The following is an 18,395-nucleotide window of genomic DNA, read 5'->3' on the forward strand; positions in this document are numbered from 1 at the left end:
TGTTGCAAGGTCCATTTAAGCTCCTGTGGCATGGTTTAAGCCTAGGACTGGCCTACTCATGCCTCAACTTCAATGCACTTTGGTCTATTGCACCTGGAACATTACCTGAACTTAAGACATAAATGTAAAACTAGGAAACGGTATATCAATTGAAGGGGTTGTTAAGCCTGTGCTCTGCTCTGCAGGTGCCATTTGACCGATATCTCATGACGTCACCTGTACACTACCTTGACCGTTTCTAAAAGGCTATGAGCGCAGATCCGGGAGTTGAACAAGTTGAACTGCTGAGCAGTCTTGTTTTTACAGAAAAAACAACCGTGTAAATACGTTGATAGCTACACGTTTTATCTATAGGAAATTATATTTTATTTTCAGTTTTGAGTCTTTCGCAGAAGGGGAGAGAGAAAGTGGGGAACGTTTTCTTTTCGTACTCTTTGTAGCCATACAACCACTTGTCGAACTATTGGGAATATCTATGGTGGAGTTTACAGCCTATTCATACTGCTACCCCGGAGGGAACAGGGAGCCTCGAGAGTAATCGCTGAGATTGTAACTTGATTTGACAAGCAGTCGTACACCTGTTGCAAAAGAGAGGTGAGTGATCTGAGAATGGTGTGGATTTTGAGTAACCTACTACTCTGTAATTTTAAAGCACATTGAGTTGTTTTTGATCATGAACATAGCTTTGGAAAAGTAACAGTTACATTATGTCCAGTGTTCACGTCTAATGGGCATTGTTATGAGTTTGTCGATATGAAAGGTATGTAGGCCTAATCATTCTATGCTGGATGGTAGGCCTAATCATTCTATGCTGGATGGTAGGCCTATTGGTAGCTAGCTAGTATGCATACTGGGGAGAAACAGCATATCCTCATTCTGTGGTAAATTACAATATAGCTACCACTCATCAGTAGAGACATGTTTATTACACATTTATTCCATAGAAAAATAACAATTTCCCCTTCAGCCTGGACTATTAGTCAAATCTGCTCAAAACAACTCACTTTGCCCTTTGGTTTATTTAACTTGTTTAACCCACCTCTCTCCAGTCAAAAAGTGTATTAACGTTTATGTTCTATGCTATCTATTTATACAGGCTGGGGATAAGCCTGGGTGGCAAGTTGACCATCACAGGAGCTGTGAAGCAGGGCCACTCTGAACTTCAGCTACCTCTTTTCATTTTCTACTTTTGAGCGAGAAAACATGACTGAGAAAAAGAATGGTGAGTGATCCACACACATCCAGACATTGTCTTGCCACATTTTTTCCCTCTATATTTGACATCAGAAGAACTCAGTGTTAAAGATTAATAGAACTGGCCACTGCTTGATGTTTGATGGGGTAAACTACCTTTTGTGGTGTCGAGTTTGTGATCTAGATTAGGAACCATTTAAAAATGTTTTTTTTTTCTTTGTACAGTCTGTTTTTGACGAAGATCTTGCAAATAATTGAGCTTTTATTAAAGTAAACACAGTCTTAGAAAAAAAGGTGCTGTCCCCATAGGAGAACCCTTTGAAGAACACTTTTTGGTTCCAGGCAGAACCCTATGGGTTTTATGTAGAAACCTTTACCAGAGGATTCTACATGGAACCCAAAAGTGTTCTACCTGGAACCAAAAAGAGTTCTACCTGGAACCTACATTAAAAGGGTTATCCTACAGGGACAGCCAAAGAACCCTTTAAGAGTTCAGTGATACTTTATCCATGCGTCTTTAATTCTGTTTAGAAATGTTTTGAGTATTTACAGTTGAAGTCGGAAGTTTACATACACTTAGGTTGGAGTCATTAAAAAATAGTACCGTTTGCAACTGCACATGGGGACAAAGATGGTACTTTTTGGAGAAATGTCCTCTGGTTATTCTGACATTTCACATTCTTCAAATAAAGTGGTGATCTTAACTGACTTAAGACAGGGAATTTTTACTAGGGTTAATTGTCAGGAATTGTGAAAAACTGAGTGTAAATGTATTTAGCTAAGGTGTCTGTAAACTTCCGACTTCAACTGTATTATTATCTATTACACAAGGAACCTCTTTTTATTATCTAATTGGGGCGTCTAGAGTTCTTTCTGAATGGAGAACATTATCTTTGGGTTCTTGCCTTCACTTCTCAGCTGTCTCTTCAGTTGTAGTGGCAGACCATACACCTTATTTAACTACTCTCATTCTAACTACTTTAACTACTTTATGACACGGTAATGTCTTGTGTGATTATGTTTATGGAATGACAGATAAGATAAAGGCCCAAGTGTACCTGGCTTGGAACCATATCAGTATTTCTTTGTTATCTAATTATCACTAGTAGTAGGTGATCCTAATCATGATCTTTACTCAGTATTTCGAAAGCTATACCTGTATGTACTGGCAAATAATCAAAACAGTGGTAATAACAAGGGTAATCTTGAGTTTAAAATATTTTTTAGACCACAGTTATACTGTTTGCTTTTTACCAGACATAGACATCAGACACAGACATCATTTATTGTGTGGTGTTTCATTTGGAGAATTAAAAATGCTCCTAAGTTCTCAAGCATGGACACCTCCGTGTGTCTTGAGATGGAGATGCTCAGATTCTATGTTTCAATGTAAAGCCATTGGCAAACCTGAGTCACAATCCAATGAACAACATCTCAGTCTCCTTCTGAGTTGATCCTGTACAGTGTAGCTGAAACAGTTATAGCATGACTGGTGATTGTTGTGTTGTCTGGTTTCGTTTTGATCTGGGTTGAGGTGTGGGCTGAGGTGTACAACACTATGGTCTATCTGTGGTTTAGTTGCTGGAACTGCTGATCTGTGGCATTCCATGACTCATTGATTGTTGTGTGAGACATTTTAGTCACAGTTCTGAAACAGATGTAGCTTTATGAAACAATATTTCTATTGTGAAATTAGACAGAATACAATCTTCCTGAGAGAGACACAAGGTAACTAGGCCTTTCACCTTATAGAAGTATGTATCTCTCTTGAGCAAAGGAGATGTGTATTTCCCACACACCGGTTGTACTCAGGTAGAGGCTAAAACAATAGCAGGGCTTGTTCTCCAGCTCCAGGCCAGACTCCAGGATCCACTGGAGTGGGTTTAGGAAATATGGGGCTTTATTGGAACCAGCAGCTGGAATACTGGAAGGGAGACTGGCCTGAGATAAAGTTATGTCAATAGGATCTGTGGTCCCTTCCTCACCCCTGTCATTACACAGAGTCCTGGGCAGGAACAATAACACATTAATCTACTGATACGGCCTCACAGGACATAGGTGGATGGGTTGGGGATGGGTTTTGTGGTTGTAGAACGTTTTTGTTCGAAGTAGAACGTCTCCTGAAAGTCAACAAGGTTGAGAATCGCTTTTGTACAGAGAAGGAATGTTCTAATTTAAATCTGTAGTGCAGGGTTCTGCAATGTGACTGGGTATGAAGGGTTCTGCTCTCTAGACCATACCTGTTTCAAACAATCAACTAATCATGGTCTTCATGCGTGTTAGTGCTGGGTTGGAACAAAAGCCAGCACACCCACGAGCCAGTGTATCAGGGCTCCAGACTGATATCTGGAAAAGCCCTTGAATCAGCAGCCTATAACATGTGCTCAGTCAGGGTTCTCTGGTGTTGCCATAGGTGACTGCACCAAAACATCTGTTATTGTTTGGAAAAAGTCAATTTTATTATATAATGTACAGTCATCACACTAACAGAGCTCCACTGTATGTTATGCAGGTCAATTGTGTGTTTTAAACCATACAGTATACAAAATCCTTCAAATACATTTGTACATCTTAATTTTCACTGTGTTAAAGAGCAACAGTACTTGATTTTTTTAATGCCCTCTCAGTAGAAACTCATGTATCTTATTGTTGATGCATGGTCCACACTGATTGACACTGGTGAGTAAGGGAGAAAAAAGTGGAGGATTTCCCCATCACTCTCTGAAAAGCCATCAGCTGCCTGTAAACTGTGCCCATATCCTGAGGTAGGGAGTACAGACGGCAGACCCCATGGCCTTACAGGACCCCCAGTGTTTTCTCACTGAATTCCAGTCTCCCTCCTTTGTGTGCGATGTTGATTTTCCTCTCTTTTGATTGGCAGAGTATCAGGTTGATGCTTGTTTCCCTGCATAAGGCACAATGGGAAACAGTGTTATGTTGTTGATAAGAGACATGCTCATCCGGCAGACTCTGCTTGTACAGGCAGCTAGGGTGATCCAGGTAGTGGGTGGCAGGTAGCCTAGCGGTTAAGAGCGTTGGTAACCAAAAGGTCGCTAGTTCGAATCCCAGAGCCGACTAAGTAAAGCATCTGTCTGTGCCTTTGAGCAAGGCATTTAACCCTAATTGCTCCTGTAAGTCGCTCTGGTTAAGAGCATCTGCTAAATGACTCAAATGTGAAATATAGTGCAACTGTTGGTGTCGAATGTTTGAATGATGTCCTCACTATTGGGCATGTATTGATGCCCAATAGGAGATTGTTCCTAAGTGTCTGTCAGACTGTTGTATTGCCAACATAGCAAGGACCACATGACCAGATCAGTAAAATGTCTTGGTCCTATAGCATACATAAAGACACTTATAGACCTGTGTATTACCTACAGAGCATTCTTATAATGTGTGTTAGACCTGAGTTGGATCCACACACAGACAGACAGTGTGTTTCTTTGCACTGAGTCAGGAGCTTATTATGCCTTGCAGTCAGTCAGTGTCTCTGCTCTGCTGGTCTGCTCTGCTGGTTTGGTCTTGTATGTGGCATGTCTGTACACTGGCTGAAGCTGGCTGGCCAGCCTGCAAGGTTAATGACCACTCCAGAACTTCACTCTCTGCGCCTCAGATACCTGTCTGCAAACACAACAGATTTACGCATGCTACCTGCGTGTGTGTGTGTGTGTGTGTGTGTGTGTGTGGTTTGGTTTTGCTATCCTTGTGTGGACCAGAAGTCCTCACAAGGACAGTAAAACAAGTGTGTTTGTGTGTGTGTGTGTCTGTGTGTGCGCGGCGCATAAGTGTGACTTAAGTTGGAAACAGTGCTTGAATAATCAAGTGTGGCTTTGTTTTGGTTCAACCAAACTTTAACAGTTAGTGACTGGTCAGTTCATGGACCTTTCATCATCATCAGCAATTTAATGCAATGAAATGACCTCTCATTCTGCCCAACCTTGTGTTCTAGCTAGGGACACAGTGACAATTTGTTGGGGCTTGAGATGGCACTGAAATCAAGCTTGCAGTTTGTTTTAGCTCTATGGAAATGGAGCAGACTTTGGACTATTGATCCTATTCATTTGTACTATTTCAATGTGCCAATTTGCCAGTGTGGTATTATGACACTCTCTCTTCCTTTTTACCTATCTGAGTAAAACACTTTCACTACTTCAAGATGTTCAAATGTTCATAGATGACCAGCAGGGTCAAATAATAATCACAGTGGTTATAGAGGGTGCAACAGGTCAGCACACCAGGATTAAATCAAATCAATCAATCACATTTATTTATAAAGCCCTTTTTACATCAGCAGTCACAAATTGCTTATACAGAAACCGAGTCTAAAACCCCAGAGAGCAAGCAATGCAGATGTAAAAGCATGGTGGCTAGGAAAAACTCCCTAGAAAGGAAGGAACCTAGGAAGAAACCTAGAAAGGAACTAGGCTGTGAGGGGTGGCCTGTCCTCTTCTTGCTGTACCTAATGGAGATTATAAGAGTACATGGCCATTAAGGCCAGATCGTTCTTCAAGATGTTCAAACGTTCATAGATGACCAGCATGGTCAGTTGTCTTTTCATAGCTGAGCATTGTCAAGACAGCAGGTGTGGTAGAGAGGGGAGAGAGAGCAAGAAGGGGGGAGAGAGAGAGAGGGAGAGCGAGGGTCGAAACAGCAGGTCTGGGACAAGGTAGCACGACCAGTGAACAGATCAGGGGTCTATAACCACAGGCAGAACAGCAGAAACTGGATCAGCAGCACAACCAGGTGGACTGGAGACGGGGAATGCCAGGAGTCATCAGGCCCGGTAGTCCTGAGGCATGGGGCTCAGGTTCTTCGGATGGGGAGAGAGAGAGAGATTGAAGAATTAGAGGAAGCCTACTTAAGATCACACAGGACACTAGATAAGACAGGATAATTACACCAGATAGGACAGACAGACCACCGAAAAAAGCCTGGCACAATGTGATGCACCCCTCCTAGGGACAGAACGGGAGAGCGTGTGCAAGCCAATGACTCAGCCACCTTAATAGAGTCAGAGGTAGAGAATCCCAGTGAAGAGAGGGGAGCCCGCAAGGCAGAGACAGCAAGGGTGGTTTGTCATTCCAGTACCTTGCCGTTCACCTTCACACTCCTGGGCCAGACTACCTTCAGTGTAACGTTGAACGTAATGGTATGTCTTTGTTGTGTGTGTTGTTTTTGTTGTGTGTATTGTCTTTTACAGGAGGCACGGGGGTGACCTTCCTGACCCCATGTCGTGTGGCGGGCGTGTGTCTGACCGTGGTGCTACTTGGGGGGATTGGAGCTGCTGTCTGGGCTGTAGGTGAGAGGCCTCTGCATCTGCTCTCACATAGTAGTGATGTGTACCTTTAGGCAATGAGCAGTGCTTTGTGGGCAATGTAGTTTTAGTTTTTTTCATAGTACAGACAGAGACGAAAGAGGAAGTGAGACATCCCACTCCCTCATTGTTCTCTGTTTGAATGGAAGTCAATTAACTAAGTACACCAGAACCAGTTTCTATCACATTGGTGTCTATGGGAGAGCCACCCCCTTAAGTAGACAGGAACTGACCCATTTTTTCAATGGTAAACGGCCTGACTGAACTATCTTTGGTACAGATTAGAGGTCGACCGATTAATCGGAATGGCTGATTAATTAGGGCCGATTTCAAGTTTTCATAACAATTGGAAATCAGTATTATTGGGCGCCGATTTCCGATTATAAAAAAATAACAAATTATAATATTTTTATTTTCTTATATCTTTTATTTAACTGGGCAAGTCAGTTAAGAACACATTCTTATTTTCAATGACTGCCTAGGAACTGTGGGTTAACTGCCTTGTTAAGGGGCAGAACTACAGATTTTCACCTTGTCAGCTCAGGGGTCCCAATCTTGCAACCGCACAGTTAACTAGTCCAACGCTCTAGTCAGGGTATATGCATCTGTTTGGGCAGCCTGGCTCATTGCGAACTAATTTGCCAGAATTTTACATAATTATGACATACATTGAAGGTTGTGCAATGTAACAACAATATTTAGATTTAGAGATGCCACCCGTTAGATTTAAAAAAAATACCGAACGGTTCCGTATTTCACTGAAATAATAAACGTTTTGTTTTCGAAATGATAGTTTCCAGATTCGATCATATTAATGACCAAAGGCTCGTATTTCTGTGTGTTATTATGTTATAATTAAGTCTGATTTGATAGAGCAGTCTGACTGAGCAGCAGCAGGCCCGTAATCATTCATTCAAACAGCACTTTCGTGCGTTTTGCCAGCAGCTCTTCGCAAGCACAGCGCTGTTTATGACTTCAAGCCTATCAGCCTAATGGCTGGTGTAACCAATGTGAAATGGCTAGCTAGTTAGCTGGGTGAGCGCTAATACTGTTTCAAACGTCACTCGCTTTTAGATTTGGAGTAGTTATTCCCCTTGCGCTGCAAGGGCCGTGGCTTTTGTGGAGCGATGGGTAACGATGCTTAGAGTGTGGCTGTTGTCGATGTGTTCCTGGTTTGAGCCCAGGTAGGGGGACGGAAGCTATACTGTTACACTGGCAATACTATAGTGCCTATAAGAACATCCAATAGTCAAAGGTATATGAAATACAAATAGTATAGAGAGAAATAGTCCTATAAATACTTTATTAATCTTGGAACGGATCCGGGAGAATTGTCATCAACTGACACTAATTAGCATAACGCAACGGACAAAAAATATTTCTAGAAATGTTTCATATTCATTAAATCACAGTGAAATATATTGAAACATAGCTTAGCCTTTTGTTAATAATATGCTTTACAGCCAAAGCAAGACAAGCATTTGTGTAAGTTTATCGATAGCCTAGCATAGCATTATGCCTAGCTAGCAGCAGGCAGCTTGGTCACGAAAATCAGAAAAGCAATCAAATTAAATCGTTTACCTTTGATGAGCTTTGGATGTTTTCACTCACGAGACTCCCAGTTAGACAGCAAATGTTCATTTTGTCCCATAAAGATTATTTTTATAGCCGAAATTCCTCCGTTTGTACTTCACGTTTGGTTGAGAAATCCACCGGAAACTGCGGTCACGACAACACCGAAAAATATTCCAAATTAGATCCATAATATCGACAGAAACATGGCAAACGTTTTTTATAATCAATCCTCAAGATGTTTTTCAAATATCTATTCGATAATATATCAACCGGGACAGGTGGCTTCTTAGTAGGAAAGAAACCATGGTCGCATTTGTCCTTTACCCACAAATCACTCTGAGAGCATCCAGCTGAACACTGACGCAATGTTGTCGTTTAGGCTCATTTTTTCAAAATAAAAGCCTGAAACTTTGTATTGTGACACTAGACACATTAGGAAGCCATAGAAAAAGGAATCTGGTTGATATCCCATTCACTGCTCAATAGGGACGCATAGGAACGCAGAGCTTTCTAAATAAGAGTCCCTTCCTGATTGGACTTTTCTCAGGCTTTCACTTGCAATATCAGTTCTGTTATACTCACAGACTATTTTACAGTTTTGGAAACTTTAGAGTGTTTTCTATCTTAAGCTGTCAATTATATGCATATTTTAGCATCTTGTCCTGACAAAATAGCCCGTTTACTTTGGGAATGTTATTTTTCAAAAAATGAAAATAGTACCCCCGAGTTTCAAGAGGTATTAACTACAACCTAAAACCTCTTACCTTGGAATATTGAAGTCTCATGTTAAAAAGAACCACCAACTGTCATATGTTCTCATGTTCTGAGCAAGGAACTTAAACGTTAGCTTTTTTACATGGCACACATTTTTACATGGCACATATTATTTTCTTCTCCAACACTTTGTTTTTGCATTATTTAAACCAAATTGAACATGTTTCATTATTTATTTGAGGCTAGATTGACTTTATTGATGTTTTATATTAAGTTAAAATAAGTGTTAATTCAGTATTGTTGTAATTGTCATTATTACAAATAAAAAAAATCGACCGATTAATCGGTATCAGATTTTTGGTCCTCCAATAATCGGTATCGGCGTTGGAAAATCATAATCGGTCGACCTCTAGTACAGATATTACCAACATTGTTTGATTGCAGTCAGTGGATTTGTTTGCAGGCTCTGTGAGGTTTGCTGTTTCATCAACAGAGTGTGTATGCTCTTTACGGTTTTATATTACATGTTGTTGACTTTTGTTTGTTTGTTTGTTTTTCAAATCCTAGTAACATTTTGTATCAGAGAAGAAGACACAGGATTATATGATGGTAAGTGAGAGGGAAACCACTCCACCAAAGCCAACCTCATATCGTATCTGAATCGATAGAATGGTTTATTTGATCCAGTATTTCATTTCTCCAACCCAGTTCAGGTGAACTCCAATCCAAGCTCGGACCTACGTCTCCGGGTGTTTGACCCGGCCGAGCGACGGTGGAGACACCTCTGTTCCTCAGAGGCCAACCAGCTCCTGGCCAACATCAGTTGTGAGGAGATGGGCTTTGTCAGGTGAGGAGATTGATGGATTGTGATATGAAAGAATTTAGATTATATCCCAAAGTGGGAGTCACTATCTACAGCATGATAAAAGGAAAGGGAAGCAGTACCTAGTCAGTTGTACAAATGAATGCACTCAACTGAAATGTGTCTTCCGCATTTAACGCAACCCATCTGAATCAGAGAGGTGTGGGGGGCTGATACCCCTATGCCATGCAAGAAGGCTGCACAGAAATTGCTCCACCCTTGCCTGGTTGCTAAAATTCAATGGTTTGCCTAATTTCAGTTTATGGCCACAAAGCAAGCAATGTATAGTTTAGAGAATCTAAACAGCTGTGAAATATATTTTCAAAAACAAAAAAGATTGTATTTTCAGATGTACAGATGTACATTAATCTTGGAACTCCCTCTTACGCATATAGAATGGATCTACCGATTCTCAGACTTCCTTTCAATGAGAGATCTTTATTTATTTATTGATTTCACCTTTATTTAACCAGGTAGGCAAGTTGAGAACAAGTTCTCATTTCAACTGCGACCTAGCCAAGATAAAGCAAAGCAGTTCGACACATATAACAACACAGTTACACATGGAGTAAAACAAACATACAGTCAATAATACAGTAGAAAAATGAGTCTATATACAATTTGAGCAAATGAGGTGAGATAAGGGAGGTAAAGGCAATAAATAGGCCATGGTGGCGAAGTAAATACAATTGTAACGGCGTTCTTCGTTTGTCGCAAGAAAGTCGGACCGAAATGCAGCGTGTAGGTTACTCATGTTTATTAGTGAAACAAACAAACAAACTATACATGAATAACTAATAAATACAAAACAACAAACGGAACGTGAAACCTATTACAGCCTGACTGGTGAAACTAACACAGAGACAGGAACAATCACCCACAAAATACAAAGCGAAACCCAGGCTACCTAAATATGGTTCCCAATCAGAGACAACGAGAATCACCTGACTCTGATTGAGAACCGCCTCAGGCAGCCAAACCTAAGTAACACACACCCCTAATCAGCTACAATCCCAATAACCAAAAAAACCCCACTAAGAATTACAACAAACAATAAACCCATGTCACACCTTGGCCTGACCAACTAATTAACTAAAACACAAAATACTAAGACCAAGGCGTGACAGAACCCCCCCTCCCTAAGGTGCGGACTCCCGAACGCACTTCAAAACCATAGGGAGGGTCCGGGTGGGCGTCTGTCCATGGTGGCGGTTCCGGATCCGGACGTGGACCCCACTTCATAAATGTCATTGTTCCTCCCCTTCGCGTCCTGGGATAATCCACCCTCACCGCCGACCATGGCCGAATAGTCCTCACCCAGAACCCTACATAACAGAGGAGCAGCTCGTGACTGAGGGGCAGCTCGGGACTGAGTGGCAGCTCGGGACTGAGGGGCAGCTCGGGACTGAGGGGCAGCTCGGGACTGAGAAGAAGCCCAGTACTGAGAAGAAGCCCAGTACCGAGATGAAGCCCAGCCAAGCAGTTGAATCCGGCAGATCCTGGCTGACTGGCGGATCCTGGCTGATCTGGAAGAGTCGGATCCTGGAAGAGTCTGACTGGCAGATCCTGGCCGATCTGGAAGATCCTGGCAGATCTGACTGGTTGACTGGCAGATCTGGAAGATCCTGGCTGACTGGCTGGATCTGGAAGAGTCTGGCTGACTGGCAGATCTGGAAGAGTCTGGTTGACTGGCAGATCTGGAAGAGTCTGGTTGACTGGCAGATCTGGAAGAGTCTGGTTGACTGGCAGATCTGGAAGAGTCTGGTTGACTGGCAGATCTGGAAGAGTCTGGCTGACTGGCAGATCCTGGCAGACTGACGGCTCTGGCTGCTTCATGCTGACTGACGGCTCTGGCTGCTCCATGCTGACTGGTGGCTCTGGCTGCTCCATGTAGACTGGCAGCTCTGGCTGCTCCATGCAGACTGGCAGCTCCTTGCAGACTGGCAGCTCTAGCTGCTCCATGTAGACTGGCAGCTCTGGCTGCTCCATGCAGACTGGCAGCTCCTTGCAGACTGGCAGCTCTAGCTGCTCCATGTAGACTGGCAGCTCCTTGCAGACTGGCAGCTCTAGCTGCTCCAGGCAGACTGGCAGCTCTGGCTGCTCCATACAGACTGGCAGCTCCTTGCAGACTGGCAGCTCTAGCTGCTCCATGTAGACTGGCAGCTCCTTGCAGACTGGCAGCTCTAGCTGCTCCAGGCAGACTGGCAGCTCTGGCTGCTCCATACAGACTGGCAGCTCCTTGCAGACTGGCAGCTCTAGCTGCTCCATGCAGACTGGCAGCTCTGGCTGCTTCATGCAGACTGGCAGCTCCTTGCAGACTGGCAACTCTAGCTGCTCCATGCAGACTGGCAGCTCCTTGCAGATTGGCAGCTCCTTGCAGACTGGCAGCTCTGGCTGCTCCATGCAGACTAGCAGCTCAGGCTGCTCCGAACAGGCAGGAGGCTCCGGCAGCGCTGGAGAGGAGAAAGGTTCTGACAGTACAGGAGAGGCGAGGCGCACTGTAGGCCTGATGCATGGTGCCTGCACTGGTGGTATTGGGTCGAGGACACGCACAGGAAGCCTAGTGCGGGGAGCTGCTACCGGAGGGCTGGGGTGTGGAGGTGGTACTGGATAGACCGGACCGTGCAGGCGCACTGGAGCTCTTGAGCACCGAGCCTGCCCAACCTTACCTGGTTGAATACCCTCGGTTGCCCTGCCAGTGCTGTGAGGAGAAATAGCCCGCACTGGGCTATGTAGGCGAACCGGAGACACCGAGCGCAAGGCTGGTGCCATGTAAGCCGGCCCAAGGAGACGCACTGGGGACCGGATGCGTAGAGCCGGCTTCATGGCATTTGGCTCGACGCTCAATCTAGCCCGGCCGATACGCGGAGCTGAAATATACCGCACCGGGCTATGCGCCCGCACTGGGGACACCGTGCGCACCACTGCATAACACGGTGCCTGCCCGGTCTCTCTAGACCCCCGGTAAACACAGGGAGATTGCGCAGGTCTCCTACCTGACGCAGCCATACTCCCTGATAGCCCCCCCCCCAAGAAATTTTTGGGGCTGCTTTTCGGGCTTCCATCCATGTCGCCGTGCTGCCTCCTCATACCAGCGCCTCTCCGCTTTAGCCGCTTCTAATTCCTCCTGGGGCGGCGATATTCACCAGGCTGAGCCCAGGGTCCTTTTCCATCCAGTTCCTCCTCCCATGTCCAATTCTCCAAATGGTGTAGCCTCTCCCACTGAAGCTGCTTCTGTTGCCTCTTCGCCTGCTGCACCTTTGGGCGGCTACACTCCCCTGGTTTAGCCCAGGGTCCTCTCCCGTCAAGGATTTCCTCCCATGTCCAGAAATCCTTAATACGCGGCTCCTCTTTGGGCTGCTCCTCTTTGGGCTGCTCCTGCCTGTTGACACGCTGCTCGGTCCGTGTGTGGTGGGTGATTCTGTAACGGCGTTCTTCGTTTGTCGCAAGAAAGTCGGACCGAAATGCAGCGTGTAGGTTACTCATGTTTATTAGTGAAACAAACAAACAAACTATACATGAATAACTAATAAATACAAAACAACAAACGGAACGTGAAACCTATTACAGCCTGACTGGTGAAACTAACACAGAGACAGGAACAATCACCCACGAAATACAAAGCGAAACCCAGGCTACCTAAATACGGTTCCCAATCAGAGACAACGAGAATCACCTGACTCTGATTGAGAACCGCCTCAGGCAGCCAAACCTAAGTAACACACACCCCTAATCAGCTACAATCCCAATAACCAAAAAAAACCCACTAAGAATTACAACAAACAAACCCATGTCACACCTTGGCCTGACCAACTAATTAACTAAAACACAAAATACTAAGACCAAGGCGTGACAACAATATGGCAATTAAAACACTGGAATGGTAGATTTGACCGGAGATGAGTCTGCAAAGTAGAAATACTGGAGTGCAAAGGAGCAAAATAAATAAATAAATGCAGTAGGGGAAGCAGTAGTTGTTTGGGCAATTTATAGATGGGCTATGTATAGGTCCAGTGATCTGTGAGCTGCTCTGACAGCTGGTGCTTAAAGCTAGTGAGGGAGATAAGTGTTTCCAGTTTCAGAGATTTTTGTAGTTCGTTCCAGTCAATGGCAGCAGAGAACTGGAAGGAGAGGCGGCCAAATGAGGAATTGGCTTTGGGGTTGACAAGTGAGATATACCCGCTGGAACGCATGCTAAGGGTGGGTGCTGCTATGGTGACCAGCGAGCAGAGATAAGGCGGGACGTTACCTAGCAGGGTCTTGTAGATGACCTGGAGCCAGTTGGTTTGGCGACGAGTATGAAGCGAGGGCCAGCCAACGAGAGCGTACAGGTCGCAGTGGTGGGTAGTATATGGGGCTTTGATGACAAAACAGATGGCACTGTGATAGACTGCATCCAATTTGTTGAGTAGGGTGTTGTAGGCTATTTTGTAAATGACATCGCCGAAGTCGAGGATCGGTAAGATGGTCAGTTTTACAAGGGTATGTTTTACCTTACATTGCTATGTGGATTTGGTAGGGTCGCCCAAAAAGTTATACAACTTCATCTGGTTTAGGCCAGGGATCTTTCAACTGATCTGTCAGTGATAGAAGTATCTGTAATAAAGAGATGCATGCCTTATGTCCCCTCCAGCGTGGTGAATTACTCCGTGTCCAGTATCCCTGAAGGCAGTAACGACCGTGAGGAGTTCTTCTGTGTCAAAGAGAAGGAGCTGACCTATGGAAAGAAGATCAAAGAGTCTCTATATCCCTGGTCAGGCATTCTTATAACACTCATATCTCATAGATGGGTTCCAGGCTGCTGTGTCTGACTGTTGTCGTTTTGTTTTTCAGTGACTGTGAAACTGGCCAGGTCCTAAGTCTCCTTTGTCAAGGTAGGTTCTGCTGAGAGCTTTGGTTTGGTCCTGACACCGTGATACAGTTTTTACACAAAGTGATGAAAAACAACCTGAGAGTTGTACAAGATGGCTTAACTCTCTCTCTCCTGCATCCCCCATTACCTCTCTCTTTATTCCTCCCTCTCTCTTTCTCTCCTCCTGTACCTCTCTCTCTCTCTTACCTCTCTCTTTATTCCTCCCTCCCTATCTCTCTCTGTCTTATCCCTCCCTCCCCATCCATATCTCTTTCTCCTCCCTATCCCTCCCTCCCCTCTCTTTCTGTCTGTCTGTCTAGACTGTGGCAGGCGTAGTCTGACAGAGGACCGTATAGTGGGTGGTGTAGATGCTAGGCAGGGTAGCTGGCCGTGGCAGGTCAGTTTGCAGTATGACGGGGTGCACCAGTGTGGAGGCTCCATCATCTCAGACCGCTGGATCGTCAGCGCAGCCCACTGCTTCCCAGAGTAAGCCCTGAATTTTCTCTCCATCTCTCTCATCTCTCTCTCTCTCTCTCTCTCTCTCTCTCTCTGTCACACACACACACTGTCTCACTTGCTCTCTCTCTCTCTTCTCTCGCTTACACACTTCTTCTCATGGATTCTGTTTGTCCTCAGGAGGAACCGTCAGGTGTCTCGATGGAGGGTGCTACTGGGCTCCATCTACAACAAGCTCACCCATAAGAATGTTAGAGTTCTTGAGGTAAAGACTGTGGTGTACCACAGCAGCTACCTGCCCTTTGTAGACCCCAACATAGATGACAACAGCAGAGACATCGCTGTCCTGGCTCTGGCCCAGCCTCTGCACTTCACAGGTAAACACATCCGGGCCCATATTGTTATATTCTTATTATACTGTGATGATTTGTTGTTCTTTTTCAAGGCACATCAGACGAAGCCACAGTGTGCTTAGAGGTAGAATAGGGAGAGAGAGAGGGAGGGAGAGAGGGAGAGAGAGAAAGAGAGAGAGAGAGAAGGGGAGTAGAGAGAAGTGATAAAGCCAGATAGAGATGAGGGACGAGTCACTATGGTAATTCCCTTCCTCAGGGTTCAGGTTTCCAGTCAGACTACCAAACAAAGGCCCTCTTTACTGCCTGCCTGCTGTCCCCTGGACAAAAGACAATAATATCAGAACCGGACAGAATAGTTTGCCCTCTGTTTTACTGTAATTTTTCCTGGAATCGCTGGACGTACATAGAAAAACATTACATTGTTATAATGTGAGAGAGAAAACTCTCTAGGACAGCGTTTCCCAAACCCCAAGGGGTGCACGTTTTGTCTTTTGTCTTAACACAATACAGCTGTTTCAAATTATAAAAGCTTTATGATTAGTTGATTATTTGATCAGCTGTGTAGTGCTAGGGCATTAAACAAAACGTGCATCCCCGATTTTGGATGTAGTTGTTATGCAGTGAACTTCCTGTTGTTTATCAAGGACATATATATTGGGCCTTGTCTGACATCTAGTGGTTGGACTCAGAATTGCAGCTATTCTCATGATATAATAACTCACTGGTGGGTAAATTGAGAACATGCAACATCAGCCGCCAAGATGAACATTATCCACAGTGGATACAACACACATGCCCGCAAGTATCTCAATTTTTGTGCAAGTATACATTTAACCTCTCTGGTACAAGCGTCCAACCTCGACAATATCCAGTGAATTTGCAGGGTGCCAAATTCAAAACAACAGAAATCCCATAATTAAAATTCCTCAAACATACAAGTATTTTACACCATTTTAAAAATAAACTTCTTGTAAACTCTTGTAAATCCAATTTCGGTGAAAGCACACCAAACAATTATGTTAGGTCAGCAGCTAGTCACAGAAAACCATACAGCCATTTTCCAGCCAAGGAGAGGGCTCACAAAAGTTAGAAATAGCGATTAAATTAATCACTAACCTTTGATGATCTTCATCAGATGGCACTCACAGGACTTCATGTTACACAATAAATGTGTGTTTTGTTCGATAAAGTTAATTTTTATGTCCAAACACCTCAGTTGAAATTGGCGTGTTATGTACAGTAATCATTGTTTCAAACATACATCCGGTGAAAATGCAGAGAGCCACATCAAATTACAGAAATACTCATCATAAGCATTGATTAAAGATACAAGTGTTTAGCATACATTTAAAGATAAAATTCTCCTTAATGCAACCGGTGTGTCAGATTTCAAAAAGGCTTTACGGCGAAAGCACACAACACGATTATGTTAGGTCAGCGCCTAGCCACAAAAACCATACAGCCATTATCCAATCAAGGTCAGAAATAGCATTAAAATTAATCACTTACCTTTGATAATCTTCATCTGGTGGCACTCCCAGGTCTCCATGTTAGATAATAAATGTTTGTTTTGTTCGATAATGTACCTCTTTATGTCCAAAAATCTTGTTATAAATAATCAATAATATTTCAACCGGACAAAAGCTACGTCAATAGAAAAGGAGAAACAAGAAATGCGCGCTCCCGATCACACGCTGGGCTCATGGCTGGAAATTTCCACTGGCATCTCATTGAAAGTGCTGTATCTCCCTCATTTTTCAGAGTAAACGCCTGACTGGCCACATGTAGGTGAAGCCATAGAGATTGTGTGCTGAGTCCTAAGTCTTTGTATGGTGGATAGGCTTTCAATGGAAAAACAGCCTTTCAAAATAATAGTACTTCCTAGTTGGATTTTCCTCAGGTTTTCACCTTTCATATCAGTTCTGTTATACTCACAGACATTATTGTAACGGTTTTGGAAACTGTAGAGTGTTTTCTATCCAAATCAACTAATTATATGCATATTCTAGCTTCTGGGTCTAAGTAGCAGGCAGTTTAATTTGGGCATGCTTTTCATCCAAAATACTGAATGCTGCCCCCTACCCTAGTGAAGTTAAGTATAATTCAATCTCATCTCTCGCTCCCTTCTCTTCACCTTATCATAACCGCCATCGATAACAGACAATACTGTGCAGCTGTATTCATCGAAATGGCCAAGGCTTTCGACTCTGTCAATCAGCACATTATTATCGGCAGACTCAACAGCCTTGGTTTCTCAAATGACTACCTCGCCTGGTTCACCAACTTCTTCTCAGACAGAGTTCAGTGTGTCAAATCGGAGGGCCTGTTGTCCGGACCTCTGGCAGTCTCTATGGGGTTCAATCCTCAGGCCGACTCTTTTCTCTGTATACATCAATGATCTCACCCTTGCTGCTGGTGACTCTCTGATCCACCTCTACGCAGACGACACCATTCTGTATACTTTTGGCCCTTCTTTGTACACTGTGTTAACTAACCTCCAGACGAGCTTCAATGCCATACAACTCTGCACGCCCATCATCACTACTCTGGACAAACTAGAATGGTCCAAACACACCAAGACAGTCGTGAAGAGGGCACAACAAAGCCTATTCCCCCTCAGGAAACAAAAAAGATTTGGCATGGGTCCTGAGATCCTCAAAAGGTTCTACAGCTGCAACATCGAGAGCATGGTTGCATCACTGTCTGGTACGGTAATTGCTCGGCCTCTGACCGCATGGCACTACAGAGGGTAGTGTGTATGGCCCAGTACATCACTGGGGCTAAGCTGCCTGCCATCCAGGAAGGCCCTACAAATTGTCAAAGACCCCAGCCACCCCAGCCATAGACTGTTCTCTCTACTACCGCATGGCAAGCGGTACTGGAGTGCCAAGTCTAGGACAAAACAGTTTTTACCCCCAAGCAATAAGACTCCTGAACAGGTAATCAAATGGCTTCCCGGAGTATTTGCATTGTGTGCCCCCCCAACCCTCCCCAAACCCTCTTTTTACGCTGCTGCTACTCTCTGTTTACCATATATGCATAGTCACTTTAACTATACATTCATGTACATACTAC

The 18,395-nt window shown here is 44.1% G+C and overlaps 1 protein-coding gene across 1 annotated transcript in view; it reads left to right on the forward strand.

Annotated features, from left to right (window-relative positions):
* The first annotated feature begins 103 nt into the window (after positions 1–103).
* The window catches only part of LOC135522031 (serine protease hepsin-like), a 26,731-nt gene continuing 8,439 nt past the window's right edge, over positions 104–18,395 (forward strand). The window contains exons 1-9 of the mRNA XM_064947921.1: positions 104–594; positions 1,097–1,222; positions 6,395–6,493; positions 9,365–9,406; positions 9,506–9,644; positions 14,293–14,412; positions 14,493–14,533; positions 14,832–14,997; positions 15,148–15,344. Coding sequence (XP_064803993.1) covers positions 1,204–1,222; positions 6,395–6,493; positions 9,365–9,406; positions 9,506–9,644; positions 14,293–14,412; positions 14,493–14,533; positions 14,832–14,997; positions 15,148–15,344 — 823 coding nt within the window. The 5' untranslated portion in view covers positions 104–594; positions 1,097–1,203. The remainder of the gene's footprint in view (positions 595–1,096; positions 1,223–6,394; positions 6,494–9,364; positions 9,407–9,505; positions 9,645–14,292; positions 14,413–14,492; positions 14,534–14,831; positions 14,998–15,147; positions 15,345–18,395) is intronic.

This window comes from Oncorhynchus masou, chromosome 30, assembly GCF_036934945.1.
Source record: "Oncorhynchus masou masou isolate Uvic2021 chromosome 30, UVic_Omas_1.1, whole genome shotgun sequence".
NCBI classification, from domain to species: Eukaryota; Metazoa; Chordata; class Actinopteri; order Salmoniformes; family Salmonidae; genus Oncorhynchus; species Oncorhynchus masou.